We start from the raw sequence: 15,553 nt of genomic DNA, 5'->3' as shown, positions 1-15,553 counted from the left end.
TTTTCTTTTGCCCTACCCAGATACGTGGGGAGTTTCTTGCCTTTTGGGAGGTTTGAGGTCTTCTGCCAGCGTTCAGTAGGTGTTCTGTAGGAGTTGTTCCACGTGTAGATTAATTTCTGGTGTATCTGTGGGGAGGAAGGTGATCTCCGCATCTTACTCTTCCGCCATCTTCCCCTCGTCTCTAAGTAAATTTATTTAAAACGAAAAGTTCATTCCAAATAATTACATCATTTTATTTGAAATTGAACAGAACAGTCTTTGTAGTAATCAGAAAAAAATGAACCTTGGTTCTACAGTATCTTATTAGTATATGAACACGTTTTTAAGAAGCAAAATCATGACTCTGTTTACCTAAACTTACCTTTTTCTTACCCCAGATCTTTGCAGCCACACATCACCTTTCAGCGCGAGAGCTTTAGCCTTTGATTTGCTTTTTTTTTTTTTTTTTTTTTTGCGGTACACGGGCCTCTGACTGTTGTGGCCTCTCCCATTGAGGAGCACAGGTTCACGGACGCGCAGGCTCAGCGGCCAAGGCTCATGGGCCCAGCCACTCCATGGCACAGGGGATCTTCCCAGACCGGGGCATGAATCCATGTCCCCTGCATCGGCAAGCGGACTCTCAACCACTGTGCCACCAGGGAAGCCCCCTGATTTGCTGCTTTTGTTGCTTTGAAGAAGCGTTTGCTACCCAGGCAACATTCATTTAATATTAACTTTAAATACTCTGACTGTAATTTCTAATGAGACATTTTCTCTAAGTACATCCTGCCATAATCAGTGGAGTTTGGAGCTGACAAGATGTTAAGAGAATAAGCAGCACCTTGCTTTTATCCACATCTTTGATGAAGGTAAAATGTGTTCTCATCCCACAGGAAGTGTTCCTTTTCACATGAAATCTTCCAGGATGATGAGTTCTAATCCTGAGGAAGACCCTCTGGACACATTTCTCCAGTATATTGAAGATATGGGGATGAAGGCCTACGATGGATTGGTTATTCAGAATGCATCAGACATTGCTCGAGAAAATGATCGCTTGAGAAATGAAACAAACCTGGCCTACTTGAAGGAAAAGAATGAAAAACGCCGAAGACAAGAAGAAGCAATAAAACGGTAAGTATAAATGAAATTGTTCTGAGTTTTGCCCACCTCAGGGTACCTGTGAGTTCTGCAGAGGCTGTGATGCTGTCACGTGGTCAAGAGGGGTTTGTCAAAGTTAGACTTGAGGAGACGAAGTGAAAATGTCTTCTCAACTATGATGAAAACACAACGCACCCTACTGACAGGACACTTGCCTTAGTTAAGAAAAGTTGTTTACTTTCGTGTCATGAGTATGGAGACGCTGATGGGGTGGGGAAAGAATTCAGTTTCCTCTAAATAAAAGTTCATACTGAACAATCTCTCGATAAAAGATTAAGGGAACACACACTTTAATATTTAATGAAAATCCCCATATTTAATTGTCTTTGTATCATCCTTATAAGAGAGTTCACCATCTTCCTAGATTATGAAAAGACTTGTCAATAATTAGAATTATGTGAGTTTCTGAAGTGGAATACTCAATGTGTGCACTCTGTGTAGAATTCTGTCTCTTGTCTGGTACTAAGTGCCCCAGGTTTGTTCAAATGAAATGACTTTTATGCTGCAAAACCCACCTGCTACAAGCAAATGAGCCCCGATTGCAGCCTCCAAATGGAGGCTAAGTTCCCTAGTGTACTGAGACCAAAGTAAGGATACACATCTTTTGATTTTTCCAAAAAATGTTACAATATTTTCTGAGCGTATGTGTTGTGAGGTTACAGGTAGAGATAAGTGTTTGATGGAGTCCTATTTCTTCAATGGAGTCCATTTACTAAGTGCAAAGAGACAAAATTTAGGAAATTAATCCATCAATTGACTGGATAACGAAATGGTAATAGTAAGCTATTTTGATAGTAAGTTGGTGGATTTTTCATCTAACCTAGAATTAATCCTTTTGCTTACTCTCTATGAACATTATGATATGAAGGAAAATAACATATTCTTTTAAGGTAAACTATTGATTCTTATAAAGAGGCTAGGTAAGGATGCACTATTCCAATCATTTAATGGCAAACAACTCTGTATGAGAGGGTGGGAAGGAAGAGAGAGAGAAAGAGGGCGAGAGATTTGGAAATTTTGTACAAGATTAGTTGAAAGAGTGTCATCTTTTTTCTCTGGACTATTCAAATGGAAATCTATTCTATTACCAGGTATACAAAGATTTGTAAAATGGCATGCTTGATAAACATGTTCATAATTGCAGATGTTATTTTGAGATATGTTATTTTTTTATTTCTACCTAATTTTAGTTGGTATCACAGGTTCCTTTCTAGGATGCACTAAGTGCCCTTTCTTAGAACAACTTTTTTTTTTTCTGCTAAGTACCTCTGATGAACTTTTTTTTTTAACCAAGATGTATCTTTTATACATTTATTTATTTTATGTATTTATTTTTGGCTGCATTGAGTCTTCAGGCAAGCAGGAGCTACTCTTCATTGCGGCACCCACGGGCTTCTCATTGCTGTGGCTTCTCTCGTTGCGGAGCTCTGGCTCTAGAGCACAGGCTCGGTAGTTGCGGCATGTGGGCTTAGTTGCTCCGAGGCATTTGGGATCTTCCCAGACCAGGGGTCAAACCCGTGTCCCCTGCATTGGCAAGCAGATTCTTAACCACTGCACCACCAGGGAAGCCCTGAACTTCTATATGTATGTAAACATTTTAATTTACTTTTGTGAGTCTAAGGTTTCTGAAACTCAGAACAAAAAAGGTTATCCTACGTGATTTCTAAAATAACTTCATCTCTAAAATCTAAAGTTTCCCAATCTTGCCATTAAACATAATTCACTCTTTTCTCTAAGCATAGAGACAGAATTATTTGCTGAATAGTTCTATTAGATTGTACAGAGCACCCCAGGGTGCTTATCACTGTATTATTAGCTTCTGTGTTTCATCAACAACCTCAGAAAGTTTCTATCTAAAGATCCATAGATATTAAGAAAGTAAAAATGACTCATTTTAAGTGGTCAAGTGTTCAAAGGGGCATAACCAACAATTCCAAGAAGTCAAAAGTCCAGGGGACAGGGGCTGGAATTTAGGTAGGTGGAGACACAGCACCCTGTCATTGCATAGTAAATGAGGTCCAGGAAACTCAGTTAAGTAAACTTTGTGTTAGTTCCTGCTACATTAACAAAGCAATATTTTCTAGAATTATATTACAAGCCATAAACATAAAGATAGCTCAGATCACACACTGAATTGAAAAAGTCCCAAACGATCTGGACAATTTTGCTTCCACATCACACTGTCAACACAATATAAAACTGTAGTCTAACCATGCTTAAGAACAGAGTAAGGGCAGGAGAAGTCTCCCACCCTGTGTGTATGTGTGTGTGTGTGTGTGTGTGTGTGTGTGTGTGTGTGTGTATGTTTAATCAATGTCGATGTCTTGTTTGAAACAGTTCTTCTGAGTATGAGTGTTCTTTCTTGTATCAAATAAGTAAAGATTCAAAGAGGGGAGAAAAAAAAGTACTTGTCAGTTTTATTTTTTAATAAATTTATTTATTTATTGGCTGTATTGAGTCTTCATTGCTGCACGCTGGCTTTCCCTAGTTGCAGAGAGCGGGGGCCACTCTTCGTTGTGGTGCATGGGTTTCTCATTGTGGTGTTCATGGGCCTCAGCAGTTGTGGCACATGGGCTCAGTAGTTGTGGCTCCGGGCTCTAGAGCACAGGCTCAGTAGTTACGGTGCACGGGCCTAGTTGCTCTGTGGCATGTGGGATGTGGGATCTTCCTGAACCAGAGCTCGAGCCCATGTCCCTTGCATTAGCAGGCAGATTCTTAACCACTGTGCCACCAGGGAAATCCCTACTTGTCAGTTTTAAATTAGCAGTTTACCTTTCTATAATCAGATTAGGAGGAAAATGAAGAACCCACTGGTAGCAGGAAGAAGAAAGAGCCTTCTAGGATCTGGCATTTGATGAGATAGATGTTCAGTTACTGTGCACTTTTATTGTTTCCATGGCAGGACGTAAGCCAGAGATGTGGAAGTAGGTATGCCTGAAGCCAGCTTACTCTTAAGGTTCCATGGCAATGTTGCTTGTAAGGCTGTTGTTGCCACAGTAGTTGGTGTTACCCACAGGAGAGTTATAAATGTGTGTACTTTATGTCACAGTGACCTAGTGACAGTGGCATTTTAGATGATGAGGCTATTCAGAATTTGTCAGTAGATCTGGGTAGAGTTGAAGAATAAACCAACTCCCCAGGCCTAGGGACACCAACTAGAGGTCAACAGACTGCTAGGTCATAGTAAAGTGAGCTGATGTTCAAGTTGAATTCTGACCCCACCCATGAAATAAGGGGTCAGGCATAGAGGCTTTAATCCTGGAAGCAAGAAATGTTGAATAACCTGTGAGCTAGATAGGGCATCTTTCACCTGAGGTCAAGGTGATTAGAGACAATGAGCAAACAATGCACACAATATGTGACATGGTTGCTGATGTTCAAGTTACAATGTAAGTTTCATGAGAAGAATGACTATTTGTATATACAGTTCTTAGAATAGAATCTGAAGCCAGCTTATTGTTCAATAAACAACTTGCTGTTAAGTGTATTCATTCATTGGTGAAATATTTATTGAAACCTTACTAAGTGCCAGGAAATGTTCTAGACCTTTATGAGACAGCAATGAACAGAACAAAGTTCCTGGTTATAAAAGAATTGTATTCTGAGAGAAGGGTGAAAGAGAGGCAACATGAAAGAAATACATATAAATAAATATATATGATAGGTGATAATAAATTTTTACACTGTAAAATAAAGCAGGGTGAGGGCAATAAGAATAGAGGCCAGGGAAGACCTCTGAAATCCAACAACAGCTGAGCAGAGACATTAGACATTGGGAGCCTGTTGCCAGAGACAGGAGCCACATGGCTGTCTGGGGAAGAGAATTCGTGACAGAGGAAACAGCAAGTTTGATGTGTTCCAAGAAGGGAAGGTGTCGTGTAGTGACCAAGCAAAGATTGGAAGAGGTGTAAGTTCAACGGTTATTGGAGCCACCAGGTAATGTAGAGCATTATAAGTTCATGTTTTAGTCTAAAAGAAAAAAGTATATTCATTGAAGATTTCTTGAGCAGAGGTATGGCATACACTAACTGCCCTTTTTAACAAGGATTACTCTGACTGCTTGCATTCAGATGAACAGGGCATAGTTGGATGCAGGGAATTCAGAGAGAAAGCTTTTGCAGTAATTCAAGTGAGAGCCGATGGTAGTTTGGACCAGAGTGGTACTAGTAAATGTGGCATAAAGTGCTAAAATGTGGGGCACTAGTAAAATTTTCTAATTGATGAGACATATAAGTTGAATAAGAGAAAGGAATTGAAGATGATTCTCAAATTTGTTTTGTTGCTGTTCTGGTTCTGTTGTTGTTATGTTATGTTTCATTTTTCCTGAAACAACTAGAAGAATGCTGATTCCATTTAATGAAATGGTAAAGACTAAAACAGGAGTAAATTTAGTTTAAATGGTGGGGGAGTGGGAGTTCAGCTTTCATAAGCCAGTGCTGGGAGCCCTTTTAGATATTCAAGTGGAGAATTCTGGATAGGCAGTTGGATCCAGGGCTCATGGTGGAGATCAAAACTGGAGGTTTTAATATGAAAGTCATAGATTCTTTACAATCATGAGCCTAGTTAAGGATCCCTAGGACCTAAAATTAGATAGAGAGGATAAAAACACACAGTACTGTTCCTTGGGACACCTAATTGTTTACATGACAGGAACAGTAGAAAAATCCAGTAAGAACAGCTAGTGGGATAAGAGAAGAATCACCAAGGTGGGTGTTGCCTCAGAGTGAAATGACAAAAGTGATTAAAGAAGAGAGAGAGATTTTACTGGTAGATCAAATATATTGAATCCTGAGGATTGAACAATGTCTTTTATTACATTGGTTTTGTTGACAAGAACAGTTTTGGTGGAGGTCTGGGGACAAAACGCAGTGGAGTCATGTTCACAAGAGGATGCGAAAAGAGGAATTGAAACAAGGAAAAGAGGGATAGAGAACTATTTTAGGAACTTTCGAGGTTAAACAAAATTCACAAATATGGAGAGTAGTTGAAGGGGGAAGAGAAGTCTATAGTGTTCTGTTTTTCTGGTTTTTCCCTTTAAGCAGAGCAAAAACTAGCTTATCTGAAATGCTGATATGAAAGATTACAGTAGAAAGGGAAATGTTAATGACTTAGGAGAGGGAAGGAAAAATTACTGTGATTATGTCCTTGAGTAGGTGGGAAGGGATGGGATCTCAAATATTTCAGATAGGGGTGTTCAGCCACGATGTACAGGTGACTGAGCGATGAATGAAAGGATGACTAATTCTGTATGACGGCCCCAAACCTGGCTCCTCAAACACCATTTTATTATTGTGCCATAGGTATCACACATGCTAGGAACTGAAAGACGTAGTATGTATCTTGCTATCAGTAACTCCTCCCTGCTCTTTCCTACACTCTTTCCCCCAAATGTTTTATGGAATCCTAATTTAAAGTGAAAAGATCTTTGGAAGAGAAAAAATACTAGTAAAATCTCCTAAATTTTGAGACTTCTCAGATGACTTTCTTTTTTGTTTATTTTTTTGTAGAGGTTGTTGTTGTTTTTTATTGAAGTATAGTTGATTTACAATGTTTCAGGTGTACAGCAAAGTGAATATATATATATATATATATATATAATTTTTCAGATTCTTTTCCTTTATACATTATTATAAAATATTGAATATAGTTCTCTGTGCTCTACAGTAGGTCCTTGTTGTTTATCTATTTTATATATAATCGTGTGCATCTGTTAATCCAGAATTCCTAATTTATCCCTCCCCTCTTTTCCCCTTTAGCAACTATAAGTTTGTTTTCAGTCTGTGAGACTGTTTCTCTTTTGTAAATAAGTTCATTTGTATCATTTTTTTTAGATTCCACATAAAAGTGATATCATAGGATATTTATCTTTGTCTGGCTTACTTCACTTAGTATTATGATCTCTAGGTCCATCCATGTTGCCCAGATGACTTTCTTTTACAAAAGCAGGGCCCATGCACAGTGTGAGGGCATACGTAGAAATCTCTGGATGTTGTTGTGGGAAGAGTTGGAGAGAGAAACATGAAAGGAGCCAAAACTGTCATGATTGGGCAGCAGGAAGAGACTAAAGTTCTCCCTGATTTGGGGCGGGGCTATAACTGCAGATAGCTCAAGTTATTCCATCTCAGTACCCGTTGAAATATTCAAATTTAATTTTTATTTTGTTCATATGGTGACCAGTATTCTGGGATTCTGACAATTAAAAAATATAATAAATCTTAAATATTATACAGAATATTCTCACAGTACATTTTTAGAATTGCTTCAACAACGTTCCTAATAGGAAGTGTATTTTTAAATTTTTTGAAAATTCCCTAGGAAGATTCTGGTCACACAGGAATTCTGAGGTTCCAGAGATGGTGACCAAAGCAGAATACCCACATCTAAATTTCACACATAGTTTAATACTTTTAACATGCAATTTATGTCAAGATGTAGAGGAAATTCAACATGACATTAATGAACACAGTCTAATCAATTAAAATTCTTTATCACGTCTGCTGAATGCCTTCTTTAATATATACTATGATAATGCTGAAAAATCTAAAGATGGAGCATGTTTGACCTTGAAAAGGCATTGATGATAATTCTCTGTGAAATATGCCAGTTGCAATTTCAGAAATGTGCAGAATGCCAGGGATTGCTTAAAAAATGGAAATAGGATTTCATATGATTGACCTTCTAGATCACATATGTGCTGAAATGCCTTTTGTGTTGAAGCTGGGAAGCTTAAAACACTGAACTCTTAGATAAGGAATACCATCATCACATTCTGTGTTCTAAGTCACTTAAGCTTTCTGAGCCCAATTCCTTATTTTTAAACTAACTTGAGTCCTTTGTCACTACTAACTTTCTTGTACCTTCACTTCCATTTCTCAAATGGGATTTTACTGAAAAGTCTTACTAGGTGAAACATTTCAAATAAATAAAAAGTGATACTGTTTGTTAGTACTTTTCTTAACAGCTCCAAATAACATTTGGTGAGAAAGAGAGAGAGACACTCAAAGGCAAAAAATTAATGGAGAATGAAAAAATATTTCAGTAGCTCATCATTTCTGCTATTCGAAATTCTAATGGTTTTCTGCAGGCACTGTTAAGTCAGATTTTATTTTTTATTATAAAACCTATTAGAAAACAAACATGCAAAGCCTACAATTTCAAACGAGTGAGATCACTTGAGATGGGTTACAAAACCCTAGTTTGTCATGTGTGTGGGTGAAGAGGGATGTTTAAGACACAGAGATGATAGGTATATTGAACCATTGACACACATAAGCACTAGCCATTAAGAAGGAAGCAACTGACCAACGAGAACAGTCTGGTTACAAACAACCTGTAAGGCAGTACCTGTGTGTACCTGTGAACATACGTCTGCTTTGGGGATTCACTCTTTACAGGAAACATCTTGTTCAGGACATCCAGTAAGGATATTCACTGAGGAAGAGAGGCAATAAAAGATCATCTTGTATACCAAATGATGCATGCTTAGGTTTAAGGCTTCCTTCCTTTCATGTGAATTTTTCTATCTGGATTCTGGAGCTACTTCCTGCATTGTCTCATTTTACTATTAGCCACAGTATTTTGAAAACAGTATAGGACATATCCCTTAAATAAAAAGCCACAAGAAAATGTGTTCCCAGTACATGCCTTTCTGAGTATTTTTTCTATTGTAGAAAGGGGTTGAATTTTTTTTTTCTAATAAAACAAATGCTACATTAGTGTAATTCTCCCAAACATTGCAAGTCCGCAAGACAGCTCTGGACTTTAGCAAAGTGGTTCTGACACAAAGGACTACTTAAGCTGATTAGGAATGTCTCTATTCCCTGTGGATGCCCTCAAGGGATCTATATGAGGTTATATTTCCTGTTTAAAAGTGACAGTCAGAAATGGAATTAGATTAGTTATGCTCCTTTAAAAAAATACATGCATTTGTATATTAGGATATATACTTGGAAGTTATTTAAATTTGAAGGTTTCAGTATCTCTGTTAGTCAAAGAGAAACGAAGCACCAAGAAAGTTCATCCTCTAGACGATACAGAAAAAAAAGTAAAAATTAAAAAAAAATTGCTTTCCCTTTACTAAAGCATTGTTACTTAAAAAGCAAATGATTCTGATACCAAAGTTTAGAATTGGATAAAGTTTTAAATGATTACCCAAAGACATAATTACATTGAGAGCTCTTATTAGAGAAATGTTAACAGTTACATAAATCCTATTTAGATAGTTATGGCTTCTGGAATCATACTCATGATTTGTGACAGACGTTATGGAAATAGGGAGCATTTACTGAAGTACATTTTAGTGAGCGATATATGCGTTCAGTGCAACGTGAATAGCTACTTTTGTCACGAATAGGTAATCTCACTGGGTTTGATTTAATTGCAGGTATGTAGAAAAATGAAATGCTCTATTTGTGTATGAAAATGGATGTTCATTTTGTTCAGGTCAAGTGAAGACTGTTAAATGAAACAGGGTTCAGAAACTTTCAGAAATACTCTACAGCTAGCTTAGAATATTTAGAAATACTCTACAGCCAGCTCTATCTCCTATGCTTAGAGCATAGGGAACAAACCCCCAAAGCCCTCAGCCATACTCCTATCTAGAATGAAACCCAAATCTGCAGCGTGTCAGGGTCTTGCTGGAATGAATCAGCTGATCTGATCTGATGTAAATTTCTGACCTAATTTTGCTGTAGGACTCAGGGCTCAGGCAGAGGAAACAAGGTTAATGTGTTGATAAGGGGGTGAGATTAAACAGCAGAGAGTATCTTAATAACCCTCTCTACTTTCAGCTTCCTCTTGTGTTTGTGATTAATTCCAATCACTTTTCTATTAATCATTTCAGAGGAGCACAAACTGCTTTGCTTATTTTTTTGTTGTTGCTAAAATTGTGCATCCAGATTTCTTTTTCTAAAGCTAAATAAGATATCCAGACATTGGAGTAATTTTCATTAGAATACCAAATACATGGGGAGGTTTTTATTCATAGGACCATACGATTAGAGGAGAGAATTCGATAATTTGCCTTGTTCTTCCCTCACTGCTCTATATTGAGCCAGAAGCCAAATCTACAAGGCTGATACTAAATGAATTGATTTATTTAAAATGTTCTATTTTTTTTTAATGCTGGAGGGGAAAGTTAATATTAATGAGCATATATCTAATGATACCACTTATGCTCATTAATATTAATTTTCCCCATTTAGCCTAAGGACACCACATTTGTCCATTTTGGCTGTTGTGCCAGTTCACTTTCCAAGTCAAAATGGTGTCTGTCCTGCTGGGCTCCTGTTTTCAGTAAGGGTCACCACAGTCTTAAGAGGATTTATACAAACATCAGCATTCCTCTATTTACAATTCATGTTACATCTATATTTGTAATAGATGTGGTTTTAGGTTTTTCACTCCATCACCTGCCAAGGCAATTAGAGGTCACATTAAGAGGGGCCTTTAACGGCTCATGTTAAGGTAAGCCTTTATTCTTCTCACATACCTTTTTGAGAGCTATTTATACTTCTGCTTGTTTCAACTTGAATTACATCTGGGACCTAGCACTCACTTTACATTTTAAGAAGCTCAGTGTCTATTCTGTATCTGAAATAAATAGACAGATGTTGGCAAGAGGAGGGGCTTTTTAGAACACAATCCCACGTGAGACTGTCAGTCAGCCTGAGAATTAAGCTCTTCTTACGCTGAGGAAATCACAGCATGAGTGAACCTTCCAAACAGCCAAACCTGTGGCGACCTGAATCATTGAAAAGAAACCCGTCGGAAAATTGAAGGTACTCTTTCTTTCAGAAGTAGTGTTAAATATTTAGAGATGGTTATAGATTAACGAGGCAATAGTTTTTAGTCTAGGGCTGTTTCTTTATACTTTTCAGCCTATCAGAGGATATTCTCAGTCTTTAAGCAAGCATTGTCTTTGGAAAAGGTTTAAAAACCCAAATAAGGAAAAGAAATTATTATTGAGCAAGGGTATGAGTCGGGGGATTTTTTTTTTTTTTTAGCTACTAAAAATGCAATATAGCTTAGAGAACATGTCTAATGTAACAAATGATATGACTAGAGCAGAGGCTGAGCATGTTAATAAAATAGCTTGAAGGTTTCTGTCCAACTTTGACATAACCTGAAGAAAACATCTTCATTATAAATGTATGGATCACCTTGAAATTAACTTTAATCATTAATTGATAGACGGAAAATCAAACCCCTCTCCCAAAATGAATCTCTGCATGAAACACATGCCTCTAGAGTTATTCTCAATAACATTCATATTTGGAAATACAGGACAGAATATTCATGTCCATGCTAGAATATGAATATAACTAGCCTGCCAGGAAGCAGAGGGACAAAAATTTTTTTTAAAGAAAAGTACTTTCATTAAGATGTACAAGGAAGCTGTTTTAAAAAATAAAAATACCAGCATTTAAAATCCATTATTTTAACTAGTAAATTGCATTTTAGTCTTTGATTTGGGACTAAGTATACCACTCAGCATATCCTGATGTTTGAATAAGAAATGAAGTGGTTCAGCAGTGAAGAAGAGCTTCATCAAGAAGACTTGTTAATTTTCTATTTGGGTGATGTTTATATGTGTTGCATGGCTATTTTGTTTCTCTATAAAGTTTTTCATTAAGCATTTATTGAACATCTATTATAGGTCAGGCATAGTTCTAGGTGCTTGGGATAAAACAATGAACAAAACAGTTAAATAAATAAATAAATAAATAAATAAATAAATAAATAAATAAAAGCTTGCCCTCATGGGATTTACAATCTGGTGTGGGTGGGGTGAGGAAGACAGACAATAAACAAGTAGAGTAGAGAGCAAGTTAAAATGCAACACGTTCTATGAAGAAAATGAAATCAGGGCGTTAGGGTCAGGGGTTTGGAAAGAGTGCAAAGGTATATGGGTAGGTCAGGAAAAGACTCACTACAGCTGTCACATTTGAGAAAGGGCCTGAAGGAAGTGAGGGAAGAAGCCGTGTGGATCTCCGGGGTGACAGATTTCTAGGAAGAAGGAACATCCAGAGAAGAGGTCCTAGAGGGGAGCATTCCTGACGTGTTGGGAGGAGCTATAAGGAGGTCAGAGTGGCTGGAGGGGAGCAAGCAAGGGGTCAGAAGGTCAGGTCAGAAGTAACGGGGTCCGATCTTGTCAGGCCATGGGCCACGAGGTCACTGTCAAGATTTTGGCTTCCACTCATTTGGGATGAGATGAGAATTTTTTGTAGGCTTTTGGGAGAGAGAATGCCATAACCTGACTCCTCTAATACAAAGGAGGATCATTCTGGCTGCTCTGTTGGGCAGAAGCAGGAACATCAGTTGGGAGGCTGTGAAAACCATCACGAGAAGGACAGATGGTGGCATGGACCAGAGCAGCAGTGCTGGACAGGGGGAGAAGTGGTGGAATTGCAGGTACATTTTGAAGGTAGAGTTGATGGAATTTGGTGACAGATTGGATGTGGGGTGTGAGAGCAAGATAGAAGATGACATTCCCATTAGCTGGGATGGTGAAGACAGCAGAAAAAGGGGTTTTGGTGAGAAAGGTTTGGGGCATATTGAGATGTCTATAGGCTTTTAATGATTTGCTGGTATCTGTAAGAATTTCGTGTTTCATTTTTGATACTTTGTGGGTATGAGATTGAAGAATTGTATAGAAATTTGGAATACATTTTTTTAGGGTGTACAGTATAATTTATTCAATCCTTTCCACATGATAGAGCCTTAGGTTGTTAACATTTTTTTAACTTTTCCAGATAATGCTATAAAAAACATTCTTTTCAAACTATCTTTTGCACATTTAGAAGTATTTTCGTAGGCTAGTACCTTAGAAATATAACTGCTAGATCACAAGGTTGGAGCTAAATTGCCCTCCAGGTATGCAGGACAGACATACCAAATTCAAAGTTGTACACACACATATTTAAGTTTGAGGAAAGATGATTTTTAACATTTATTCAGCAAAGGACAAGCATGTAGCTTAACCAGAGCACATGAACAATTGCCTGGAGGTCTCTGCCTTTGTGCGGAGTTAGTGGAGTTAAGTGATCTTGATTCTAAGAACTATGTGATCCACACTCTCAGATACTTTCTGGTTGGGGCAGAGATAACCATCCTAGTCCTATAATCTAAGAAACAAGATGAAAGGCAGATGTAGGCATGCAGAATACTTGACACTCTTAAAAAGGAAAAATGCTCTAACAATGGGTAGATTCAATTATTAACGTTGGTCATGTTCACTTATGGCCTTTTTGGCAGTGATGGAGACGTAGATAATTAGTTTGTTAATTTATGCACATTGGACAGTTTTCCTGTCCTGGGGTATTTTAATAAACCTGTGGATTATCACCCTATTGTAAGATGGTAATTTAGAGTAACATGTGTGTGTGGGTACAGGAGGGGATAACTGAGTAGTGGGAAAATCCTAGTCCCTGCACAGAAGGTGGGATTGGTTTATTCTACTTCTTAGCTTTAGTGAGACCCATAAGGAGTCCTTAATTGTTAAAGTTAAGTTTACTCATTTGTTAATTAGAAATAATAATATTCCTTTTGTTGTATTGTTAAGAGAAATAAAGATACGACACATGTGGAACAACCAGTGGAGTAGCCACCATATCATGGTAGCTGCCATTATTGTTGGTATTATTATTATTATCATTACTATCATTGATTTCACTGTCATCATTATTACCTTCATCTTCATCACATAATGTAGCTACATTAATAATGACATATGGCACCATGTCCAAAAAAATCTACCTCCATTTAGGTAGAAAGCACCACAAGGAAAGAAATTGGATTGTTTGCTTCAAGTGATTGCAAATGACACATACACCCAGACTCCAAATGTGAATTTCTTACTTTATCATTTTATTTCATCTTCTCCATGTACACATATTTTTGTTCTTTCTCCTAAAACAGTTAAAATTATATGAGGACTGAAAGAATTTTGGCACATGAATAGACTCAAAAGGATGCACTAATTGGTAGTTTTAGCCTTAATTATTATTATTATTATTATTATTATTATTATTATTTATTTATTTTTTTTTTTCGGTATGCGGGCCTCTCACTGTTGTGGCCTCTCCCGTTGCGGAGCACAGGCTCCGGACGCGCAGGCCCAGCGGCCATGGCTCACGGGCCCAGCCGCTCCACGGCATATGGGATCTTCCCAGACCGGGGCACGAACCCGTATCCCCTGCATCGGCAGGCGGACTCTCAACCACTGCGCCACCAGGGAGGCCCTAGCCTTAATTATTAAACCAGCTTCCAAGAGCAGAGAAATTGCTTCTTGCGCATAGTAGGTTTTGAAACATTTGTCATGTCAAATTGTCTCAAACTCATTCAGTGCACTGATGATCTATTTTCCAAAGGAATAGTAAATAAGCTAGCATAGCATGTGATATTTTAAATGTAATTCACTAATGAATTTCCAGATATTTACAGGGAACTACCCTGAAAGTTTCCCCTCTTGGCAATGAGCTGCTAAATTTTTTACTCTTTTCATGGAAATACATACTTTCTGTGAAGAAACTGCTGTAACATTTAGGCTAAAGCTAAACAGAGAAAGAAATAATGACTCATGAAGATAACATAACTCCTTTATATCTACAAGAGCTACAGTCTAAAATGAGTTTTTAAATACTCTGTGATTTGATTTCTTTTCTGGAGAGCAACATATTTTCAACATGGCAGTGTAAATGCTACTAAAAGATTTCAGCCGCATATTATTTTGAGGCTTCCGTGGAGAGGCTAACCACACGAAACCATCTACCTGCCTTTCACACCAGGAAAGAGATCTTCTTCCTTTTAAACCACTTGATGCAGTAATTATAACACTGACCTATCCAGCTTTTGCAAAGAGAACTAGAATTACATGGAGACACTCAAGTCTTTAAGAGTTTTCCTAGAGGGATTCTTAACCTCCTAGGATGCTTCTATTCAGATTGTCACATATAACTTAAATTTTTTTTTGAAATGCTCCAATGCCTATTATAATACACAATTGAAATAGTATTTGTTTTGGAGATAAATGACAAAACAGGACTAGAAATCATTTGTTGAGCAAGTGTTTCTATAGATCATTTTTAAGGAAACGTTATTCTTTCAGCAGCTAGAATTTTATTTTGTTTTGGGGAGAGATGGCATTTTGTGATTTACAGAAAAAAAACAGTAATGGAGAAATTTTTTATAAAGACAATGGAGAAATATCTATAGCAATGAGAGTACATATAGACTCTTCTCTCAAGAGAAGGGAGATGACTTCTCTTTTTATCCTCCTCCCATACCAAGTATGAAATTATATTGTAGGGGATGTTTGATCAGAGTGAGACTAGAATCTGAAATAATTTACCCTTATGTTACTTTTAAAGTGTTTTAGAAAAACTCATTATAATTGATGTACATTATTCCCTTCTGC

The 15,553-nt window shown here is 37.5% G+C and overlaps 1 protein-coding gene across 1 annotated transcript in view; it reads left to right on the top strand.

Moving 5' to 3' along the window:
- Positions 1-889: 889 nt before the first annotated feature.
- NYAP2 (neuronal tyrosine-phosphorylated phosphoinositide-3-kinase adaptor 2) overlaps positions 890-15,553 on the top strand; it is a 256,266-nt gene continuing 241,602 nt past the window's right edge. The window contains exon 1 of the mRNA XM_060107303.1: positions 890-1,110. Within this exon, the coding sequence (XP_059963286.1) occupies positions 890-1,110 (221 nt within the window). The remainder of the gene's footprint in view (positions 1,111-15,553) is intronic.

The sequence above is a fragment of the Mesoplodon densirostris genome, chromosome 8 (assembly GCF_025265405.1).
Source record: "Mesoplodon densirostris isolate mMesDen1 chromosome 8, mMesDen1 primary haplotype, whole genome shotgun sequence".
Classification (NCBI taxonomy): domain Eukaryota; kingdom Metazoa; phylum Chordata; class Mammalia; order Artiodactyla; family Ziphiidae; genus Mesoplodon; species Mesoplodon densirostris.
The sequence above is the reverse complement of the archived record's forward strand: the minus strand, read 5'-3'. Positions and strand labels throughout refer to the sequence as shown.